Source organism: Euphorbia lathyris, chromosome 2, assembly GCF_963576675.1.
Source record: "Euphorbia lathyris chromosome 2, ddEupLath1.1, whole genome shotgun sequence".
NCBI classification, from domain to species: domain Eukaryota; kingdom Viridiplantae; phylum Streptophyta; class Magnoliopsida; order Malpighiales; family Euphorbiaceae; genus Euphorbia; species Euphorbia lathyris.
In genome coordinates this window covers 51,768,753-51,779,781 of record NC_088911.1, presented here as the reverse complement: position 1 = coordinate 51,779,781, position 11,029 = coordinate 51,768,753, and the positions used below count along the sequence as shown (strand labels likewise).

Genomic DNA, 11,029 nt, shown 5'->3' with positions numbered 1-11,029 from the left:
AATCAAATTCAGATATCATTATAAACACATATTTTGTTCATTATTCTGCACGAGTTGCATATCTGTTGGTTCTAAAAAAAATTCACATTTTTAATAAGTTAAGAATAGAATTGGTGATTGGATTTTTCTACCCAACTCGCATAAAAATACAGTATATTTGTGATCAATTACTAATGAGTGATAAATTATGCATATATGAAGTGGAGATAACAAGATTCGTGATTGAGAAAACAGTTTGATGCGGGGTTTTTTCAGCTTGACCTAACTTACTAATGCTAAGGAAAAAATTAATCTAGCCTATCAATATTAAGGATAAAATTATACCATTTTAAAGGCTAAAGATAAAATTATGTCTGACCTTCAACGTTTGGGAATATTTTTGAACTTTATTCTTCTAAGTTTAAGTTAGTCTTTACAGCAGATAAATAAATTAATGGGTAAAGTTCAAATAAAACCCCTGTGGTTTCACTAATTTTCAGATAAAGGACTGTGATTTACTTTTTGTCAAAACAAGGATTGAGGTTTCAAACTTGGATTAATGCTATTAAAACCATCTTTAACGACCTGAAAATGAAAATTTTCAAGAATTAAAGTTGTTCAATGTCATATTTTCTATGGAACTACATTTTCGATTTTCGAAAATCATCTTTTTTGGAACTTTCTCTCTCTAAACATTAACTTTCTCTCTCTTTACCAAACATCATCTAAACAATCTCAAAATAAAAAAGTTGAAGAATTAAAGTTGTTTAGAATATTAGTAGTTCTTAAAATATGTCATTTTTGAAGTCGTCAAATGTGATTTTAATAGTATCAATCGAAAAAGTCCTTATTTTGTTAAAGTTAAAAACCTTCATCCTCGTTTTGATAAAAAATAAACTACAGTCTTTTATCTGAAAATTAGTGAAACCACATGGGTTTTATTTGAACTTTACCCTAAATTAATTAAAAGGAATATAAGAAGGTTCACTTCAAAGCCACCCACAGCTATAGGTGTAATGCCCATTCCATCGTAGCAAAAGGGAAATCGTATATCAAAACGAACATAGCAATGGGCCAGATAATGTAATGGACATTACATTATATGGCCCATTAGAAGCTCGCCAAACCAGACCCATGGGTTCTGACTTCATGTTCAAATAGATGGAAATCGGAAAATTTAAAATTCATGCAACTAAATCATAGAGGATTGATTAAGATTTAATTACAAAAATTTGAATGACGAATAATAATTAATGATAAATTATAAAATTGGCCTCATCTGTTTACAAATTTAAACTTATTACACTATTTTTTTCCAAATTACACACTTTTAACATTAACTTTTCCAATATCCTTAGTATAACATATTTGTGCGGAACATTACTTGTGCGAAGACAAACTGCGGAGCTTGTTCTTACGATTTTTATGTGATTTTAGTGTAATTTTTATTGTGATTCAATGGTAAAAGCGAATATAAGTAATCATCTCATTGCATGTTTATGGTTTAGTTTAGGATTTTGTTGGGATTTAAGGTTTTGTTGCGGTTTAGTGTTTAGGATTTAGTAGTTTTTTTTTTTTAGTGATTTAAAGGTTATTTGGGTTAGAGTTATATTAGAAACTAATTTGTGATGTCTTTCGCATGATTGAATGTTAGAAATCCTCTTATTTCATCATGAAGTTAATTTCGCAATCATGAAAACCTTCTACGGTGGAAGCAACCGCGGAAGAAATTCACATCATTCATTTGCTTTCCTCTGGAAGGGTTTCATGATTGTGAAAATAAATTTGAGTAGAGGAGTACCTTCGTAGTATAACAAACTACCGAGATAATTGTCTTCGCAGTTTGTCATTTGTTTCGTAGTTGACTGTTCTTGTTTCGGGGTGTGAAGCAGTTTATAATTGAGAAGTAGTTTTAGTTTCCTATTTCCCTTACACTTAGTTCCACTTTTGTGAATGTTTTAACCAAGGATGCTTCTGAGAAGAATTTCAAGAAGAGAAAGAGATGAGTACCTCTTGATGATAATCTTAAAGGCATCAAATTCAAGTATCCCTTCAGCTTGAATAAGAATGTATCAATCACAGTGAGGACTAACATTGAGGTAACGAAGAAAGTGAAAAGCAAATTGTCAAAAGACCAGTGTAATTGTTTAAAGATCACTTCTTTTGAGCATTTTGTGGATATAGAAGTGTGCACATTATTTACTCCTACATGTTATGGGGGTAATAACTAGAAAAATTACCGAACCAACCCGAAAACATAGAAAGATGTGGTTCAACATCAAAGAAGTTGAACTCAAATTTGGAGACTGAAGTTCAGATTGATCACCGGTATAAGATTGGGCGATACGAAACCAATTTTGCAGAGGATTAGTCAATTAAAGAATAAGAATAAATTGAGAGATAGGTACTTTGGAGGAAGTTAGAGCTTAACGCACAAACAAATATATGAAGCTTTCAATGACACAAATTGGACAGCGAAGAAGACGGTGATGCAATATTCATATGGGGATGTTGTATATTATACATAAGATCTACTTTACTACCGATCCATCTCATTTCATGGATAACAATCATCGACCTCACTGACTTTTCTAAGCTTTTTGATGAGTTTCCGTGTAGAGTAATCTCTTGATAGGAGACTTATAGGACCATGCAAAGGGCAATAATTGGTTCATCCGAAAAAGAAAAGTTTGAAAACTCCAGTCAAGGAAAATCCAAACATGGCGCATTTATTTCAGAAACACCTCTGCGATGAGGTTGTTTCCGCCGAATAGGTTGTTCTTTATCATCATTATTCGGTTTATAAGGACATGTAATATCCTCTTCAAAAACCGTTTTTTCGAGATAAAAAAAACGGTTCAAGCTTATATCATCTAAACCTTAGATGTAAAGTTGAAATTCATGACCTTTTTTTTTATCTGACGGGTGAGTGTCAACTTAAATGGTGGGATCACAACTTGATTGAACAGTATTCACCTTCTTCAAAACTCGTGGTAGTTTTGCATTTATTGTTTGCAGTTCAAAAGTAATATACATTGGATCATATCATTTGGATCCATTCGACAATACTCTATGAAGCACTGAATATCACTACAATCAACAATAAAAACTACTATTCCAATAACTTTGTTTGAACTGTATTTTCTTTGTATGGGCATAAATGATGTTGAATCAACACGTGCAAAAATGTCTTGTAAAATCTTAAAGTTGACTTTTGTTGAAAACCAAAGCAACTTCGATTCACCATCCACATATTTTATGACTTTTCCTATTATTTTCCATTGGTCATGAAACAACTTCGATTAATCACCCACATATTTCATGGCTTTTCCATTTGTTTTCCATCAATCATTCCAAGTAGTCCCCCACAAAAAATTTTAAAAAAAAAAATAATAATAATAATGCAGTTGACATACTCTTACTATTAAGAAACAAACACATCAATATTAAGAAAAACTGGTTTTACATTTTAAACAAATGCAAAATAGGACAGAAAACTACAAAAGATGTGTTTCGATATGCTTCACATTTAATGTAACTGCGAAGAACATTTGTTTCACAATTAACAATTAAGTTCATTGCAAACCTTAATCTGCAAACCCTATTGCTTTTCAGTTTACAATTCTACGAAGCAAAATCATAAACTAGAAAGCACAAACCCTCCAAATTTCAATGTCCAAGATACACACTAACTTCACTAATCTATATAAGAAAATTAGATTAATGTATAAAATTGAAATTGGATTGCAAAGATTAAAAGTTAATTAGTAAGTGATAACATATATTAAGGGTATTTCAAAAAAGTTAATGTCTAGTTTGATAAAAGGTAGTATAAATCTAAATACGTAAACAAACCTAAATAGTATTTCAAAAAAGTTAATGTCTAGTTTAATAAATCTAAATACATAAACAAACCTCTCGATTGGATCAGTTCTATAATTTACCCTAAATTAATTCTTTCCTGGCATTTTTGCAACTTAGCTTTTGAGCTTACAGTTCCTCTATAAAAGCATTACTTCCATGCTCAATTGTGCTTGGATCTCAAATTTAACAGCATGTCACCAGCCACAAATGGCTTTTTAGCATGTTAATTCCAAATCAACTGATGATATGATATATTGTAGATTAAAAAGTGCAGATTATATGACAAATTATTCCAATACCTCAGCTCAGTAATTAGACACTAAATGAAGAAATTCAAGCCAAAAAAGTAGAATAGACATCACAGCAAGGTAGTTTTTAATTCATTAAATCCAAGATAACTAAAAGAAAATTACTGAACTTAAGCAACTTCTATGATTCAAAATAAGATAACACTGTCAAAAGGGCCAAAAAACAACGAAAGTAAAAAGTCCAAGGACATCTGCAAAATATCTCTTCACTTGAGAGGGATAAACCTGGAAGAGTGAGTAGCACCAACACCAGGTCTACCATGCTTAACAGGCTTGTAGGAAATGGAGAATTCAGCCAAATAATGGCCTATCATTTCTGGCTTGATTTCAACCTGATTAAAGGTCTTTCCATTGTAAACACCAATGATGCTCCCGATCATCTCAGGCACAATGATCATGTTGCGCAGGTGAGTTCTAACAGGCTGAGGTTTCTCACCAGGTGGAGCCTCTCTTTTCTGCAAACACAGTACAACCTTTTTTACATCATGTAACATCAACAAAAACAGAGTATGACCCACTAATAAAGCATCTTAAATATTAAAATGCGTAACACAAGAAACAAGAATACAGGAGAAGTCAGTATTCCAGGTCCATTCTGTTGATTGGTCACAAGAATGTAGATCTATTCCCTGCTCTAATTAGCCAGCAAAACATATATACAATTCAACCACAAGACAATAACATGAAATGCATTACTATATTGCCATACATCTTGTAGACTATTAGTTACAGTTTGTTATGTCGGTAACGAATCAGCCGTCATGTCAACATCTAGTTGAAGCCCTTGTCAAGTTGCACGAGTATATAGGCTCATTTTTTCTGGTTAATCAGGTGGGTTATTCGTTTTTCCTCTTTTCAAGTTGCACGAGTATATTGAATCATTTTTTCTTCAGTCAATCAGATGTGATATTCATTTTTTCTTAAGGCTTCTCTTGCTAAAGCAGTAGAAGCTTTATATGTGCACCAACTTAAACAATTGGACAAATATACACATTTAAATTGGTCGCATTTGTTCAATAAGTGAATAACAGTAATTGGACATAATTGAATAGAACCACCTAACAAAGATATTAACAAGAGGTCAAGGGCCACAACTGACCCATAGTCTAAATTTAGGAATGGAGGATAAAAATGGAGCAGGGGCTCAACTGAGTAGGAACTGACCCATCAAAGTACATACATAACACACATGCAATTCAAAATTAGATGAGAAGGAAAACAATAACATCAAACATTTCTAATCATAGTTCTCTCTATGCAGTTAGACCCATTCATCTTTATTGACAGATCCTACAAGCTCTTTCTCTTGAATTCTCAACTGATACAAGTGCATAGAGACAGTGAGCGGTTCAAACATATGATTTTTGGGGGTTACATAGAACAAAATTAAAGGTAAAGACTCATTAAAACAGAGGTATAAACTTGAAGGTCTCAATAAAACAAAGAAAGTGAGGGGTTCAACAGTGCAAATGATTAAAGTTAGGGATTTTCTACATTCATAGATTGGCAGATCAGCAATTAGAAGATGAGATTGAACGCAGTGCTTTATGAAGAAAGCTTTTTAATAATAAAACTATGCAGGACAAAGCTTATAAAATCCTAAACCCATGAAGATCTTGTAAAATGTAAAGTATATACTACTAGATCCACCAGGACAGCACCTTCCATTCTTCAAACAGATTTGCCCTAGTTTCCTCTTTCTTCCTAATCATCAGTTCCCAAAACCACAGAAAAAAAATCTAGGACACCCTCAAATATCATTATTTCACCTAGGAGACGTATATAAACAACCGACACCCATGCTATATCTATGATAATTAGAATAAAAGAAAAGAAATCCAAAACAAACACAAAAAAAAAGACATTTCAAATTCCTTCACAATTGCAATTAAAGGCATTTGAAATTCATTGAAATAATGCAATTAAAGTTAGGGATTTTCTACATTCATAGATTGGCAGATCAGCAATTAGAAGATGAGATTGAACGCAGTGCTTTATGAAGAAAGCTTTTTAATAATAAAACTATGCAGGACAAAGCTTATAAAATCCTAAACCCATGAAGATCTTGTAAAATGTAAAGTATATACTACTAGATCCACCAGGACAGCACCTTCCATTCTTCAAACAGATTTGCCCTAGTTTCCTCTTTCTTCCTAATCATCAGTTCCCAAAACCACAGAAAAAAAAATCTAGGATACCCTCAAATATCATTATTTCACCTAGGAGACGTATATAAACAACCGACACCCATGCTATATCTATGATAATTAGAATAAAAGAAAAGAAATCCAAAACAAACACAAAAAAAGACATTTCAAATTCCTTCACAATTGCAATTAAAGGCATTTGAAATTCATTGAAATAATGCAATTGATTTCATCAGGATCCAACATAGTTCGGTGAATAGAGTCAGCAAAAAACGTGTCTGCAACCAAATCAAAATAACCCAACATAAACTAAAAATTAAGGAAAACGCACCGCTGCGCGAAGCTTTTTGATCAGTGCCATTGGCTTCCTCTTCAAACCACGCTGAAACCTGAAGTAAAACGAACGGTTTTAACAACACATATTGGATACACTGTCGTCCAACAACAAACTCAAGAGCCTAAATCTACATAATTCAATAGATCAGTGTATTTTGACCTTCTACGAATACGGGCCCTAAAGAGCTTAACGAGTTCATCCGTAGACATATCCAAGAGAGCATCTAAATCAACACCCCTGTAACTGAATTTCTTGAATGTTCTTTTCTTTGGCTGACCTGCAGCAGCGACATCGGTCTCCACATCCGCCTGATAATCAACAAAAAGCAAATGAGTATTTTCAATCCAAATACCGAACCTTTGCGGAATACCTCGCAGATGTGGGAAATTACAAGGAATACTAAATAAAAACAGTAAATTAACAGTTTGCCATCACTTTCTTATGAGATTTCGCAGGTAATAACAGCTAAGCTAAATGAGAGGTTGTTCCGAGACCTTACCATGGCTAGAGAAGCAGAAGAAGAAGAAGCAGAAGCAGCAGCAGCAGAAGCAGCGGAACTTGTAGGCGCTTAGTATGCGGTAACTAGGGTTTCCAGGATGATAATGGCATATTTATAGGCCACCAACAACCAGCCGGATTACTCTTTTACGAGAAATTAGTTATTTGGCCCTGAATTATTCAAAATCCCGCAATGTTCCCCATTAACTTTATTTTGTACATTAATATCACAATTAATTACAACTAAATCAAATTATCAAATTTAATTTTCAATATATCATTATTTTCTATATATAATAAATAAAATATTTTTACACCTTAATTTTAAAAAAAAAATAAACTCTAATTCATACATCCTAAAATCTAGACAATATATTCTAGATCCTAATTTATAAACTCTAATTCTTAAAATAGATTAAAAATAATGATTTAATTAATTTGACATAATTAAAAACTACGACTTGATATAATTGTAGATAGTTTTTTGTCTATAAATTTCTCTAAAATTAATAGCATGTAGCTCAAATTGGGGGCATAGCTTTCTAATATAGTCTAAATTAGAAAAAAATATATTACATAATTCACCTATTTTCTTATTTTTCAATTCATAACATTCCCATCTATTTTGGATTCGGTTTAATAAGCGTTTGGCGGACCTTAACCTTGTTTGGTAAATAGAGTTTAGTTGTTAACGGATTACGTTTTCATTTAACTGATTTGACTAACTATTTATGTAAACATGTTTGGTAAAATTTAGTTGATTGTTAATAGTTATTTGTTTATGTAAAATGATAAATAAGAATATTGGTTTTTTATTACTACTATTTTCTTGTTTAATAATCTATATTTAAGTAGTGAGTTGCTAATTGATAAATATAACTTTATGCGAATAGATAACTATGTATGATTATCAATAGAATTATAAACAAAAAAAATTACAATATATTAGTATTTTAATATGTCATATTTTTTAGCACATCCTAAAAAATGATGTATACACGTGTTATAATTTAGCTATTTATTAATATATAAAAATGACTTTATTAGCACATAAAAGCTAAAGAAAAAATCATGATTTAATATAAATATCGGTCTATATTCAATTGAATAAAATAATAGTGGTTTAATATAAATATCGGTCTATATTCAATTCAATAAAATAATATATGAAAACTTAGTAAAAAGAAAACTATATAATATTATTGATTTGATACATGTTATTTGAATTCAATCTCCCAATAATATCCGAAGAATCTTATCTTCGGTAGAAATCAATTCAATTGCTTTCAATTTGTTTAAATTTCCAAATGAAAATCATTATAACAATAAAAAAAGGAAAAAATACGAAAAAAATGCATGTGGTTTGCTCAATTTGCAAACAGAGGCATATGGTTTAAAAGTTTACAAATAAAGGTATGTGGTATATTTTATTTGCAAAACAAAGTATTACAATTATACAATTAAGTTATGATTACAATCGAGGACATTTTTATCTTAAAAAATTACTCTTACATATCGGCAAAACACAACCCCCGAAAAAAACAACTTCTTAAATCGAAACAATAAATAACATGTGGAATATTACGTTTTTACTAATCTGACAGTTTATGAAATGAATTGATATTTAAGTTCATTCTACACAGTTGCAGTTTGATTTTGGGATCCGTATTTTGTCATTATATAAATGTAATTGAAAAAAATTTAAAAAAATGTTATTATTGTCATCAATCATGTTGGGGTAAATGTAATTTTTACATTTATTTATATTTTTACCATAGGTTATAATTATAACTTATAGTTTGTCATTTTTATTATTTTTGTTGTAAAAAACAAAAGAAAAACAAAAGAAAAATAAACAATAAAAAAGAATAAAAAATATAAAATATAAAATCAAAAAAGAAATAGTCAAGAGAAGAGGAAAACAGGGGTTCTCGGATAGGTACCTGGGTCTACCTTCGGTGGTGGGAAGGAATAAGGCACAGATTTTTGGCTTTGTTGAGGACATGGTGCGGGCTAGACTGAAGAGCTGGAAGGCCAGATTTCTGTCAAGAGCTGGAAAGGAGATTATGATTAAATCAGTAGTGCAGGCGCTTCCTTCTTATGCTATGAGTCTTTTCCTCTTTCCTATGAATATCTGTGATGATCTTCAGAAGTTGATGAATTCTTTTTGGTGGGGATCGGATGTTTCGGGTAAAGGTAGCTTACATTGGAAAGCGTGGGATAAACTGTGTTGTCCTAAAAAAGCTGGTGGAATGGGTTTCAGAAAATTGCATAATTTCAACTTAGCTTTATTGGCCAAGCAAGGTTGGCGGCTTAGCTCAAATCCTGAGTCTCTTGTGGCTCGAGTTTTTAAGGCTCTTTATTATCCGAATTGTTCTTTTCTTGATGCATCTTTATCTGATGGGCCTAGCTTCATTTGGCGCAGTATTATGGGCGCTCAAGAATTGTTAAAGTCGGGTATTCGAAAATTTGTAGGGGCGGGTGGGGAGGTCCGGATTTGGGATGACCCGTGGCTCCCTGACGATCATTTTCCATATATTGTAAGTGAAAAATTGGATGGGGTAGGGGTGGAAGTGGCTGCTGATCTAATGGAGGAGGGTCAGCGATCTTGGGATGTTGGGTTAGTTTCGGGCATTTTTGCTCCTCGAGATGCAGATCTTATTCTCCGTATCCCCTTATCTGATCGGGTTGATCAAGATGTGTGGTATTGGAGGGATGACCGTCGGGGCAACTATACAGTTAAAAGTGGGTACAGAAAGCTTATGTCTGGATTTGGAACAAATTGGTTCATTGATTCTCCTCTATGGAATAAAGTTTGGAATCTTAAAGTGCCCCCTAAAGTTAAGAACCTCCTTTGGCGGGTTCTTGCTAACTGTTTCCCTTCTAAAGTCGCGCTGAAAGCCCGAGGGGTTCCTATCTCAGATTTATGTGAGCTCTGTCATGGGGCGGTGGAAGATTCGTATCACATTTTTCTCAGATGTACTATGGCTCGAGCTATTTGGACTATTTCGCCTATTGGGGATATGGGAACCCAATCTCAAAACATTTTTTATTATTGGGGGTGGATCTTCTCTAAACCGATGGAGCTTGTTGAGCTTGTAGCGGTCTTATGGTGGATTATTTGGGGTTATAGAAATGACATTGTGTGGAATCGGAAGGATTCACAAGCTTCGATCTTGTTCCATTCGGCTGTTTCATTCCTACAGGCCTGGAAGAAAGCCCATGCGTCGGTTTCTCCTTCAGGTAGTCCGGCTGTGCCAAGCCTGAAGGTGTGGCAGCGTCCTCCAATTGGATTCCTAAAATTGAATGTGGATGGTGCGTTATTTGCAGACAAGAATGTGGCTGGGTTTGGGTGTATTGTTCGGGATGAGTTGAGCCGTTTTGTTGCGGCTAAAAATGGATCCTTGCAGAATTATCAAGATGCATCGTTCATTGAAGCGCTATCGGTCCGAGAGGCTCTTAGTTGGATCAAAGACCGCGGATGGAAGGATATAATCATTGAATCAGATTCTTTGATCGTGGTACAGTCTATGGCCCGCCCGTTACAGGTTTCATCTCCTTTTAACGCCTTAGCCAATGATTGTCATTTTTCTTTGAACGAGTCTTTTAATTGCTTTATTCGTTTTGTCTGTCGTTCTGCAAACTCTGTTGCTCATTTGTTAGCTAGAAGTAGTATTTTACCTTTACATCGGGGTGAGTGGTTTTCTGTACCCCCTGATTTTATTTGTAATATGCTTCTTCTTGATTCTTAATATATGCTATTTGGTTGTCAAAAAAAAAAAAGTGGGAATATGCCATTAAACTAACTTAAATGTGCAGGAAAATCCGAAATGATCACTAGCCACTTTTGATTAAATTATTCGAGGAGCTAAATGTTCAAGAACATCAGAAGTGAG

At 33.1% G+C, this 11,029-nt stretch overlaps 1 protein-coding gene across 1 annotated transcript; it reads right to left on the bottom strand.

Moving 5' to 3' along the window:
* Window positions 1-4,201: 4,201 nt before the first annotated feature.
* On the bottom strand, window positions 4,202-7,289 carry LOC136218181 (small ribosomal subunit protein uS19x). Its single transcript, XM_066004945.1, has 4 exons — window positions 7,135-7,289; window positions 6,795-6,943; window positions 6,630-6,687; window positions 4,202-4,606 (listed from the first exon to the last, which is right to left on the bottom strand). Exons 1-4 carry the CDS (start codon window positions 7,135-7,137, stop codon window positions 4,358-4,360), a joined length of 459 nt encoding a protein of 152 aa, XP_065861017.1. The 5' UTR covers window positions 7,138-7,289; the 3' UTR covers window positions 4,202-4,357.
* Window positions 7,290-11,029: the final 3,740 nt, after the last annotated feature.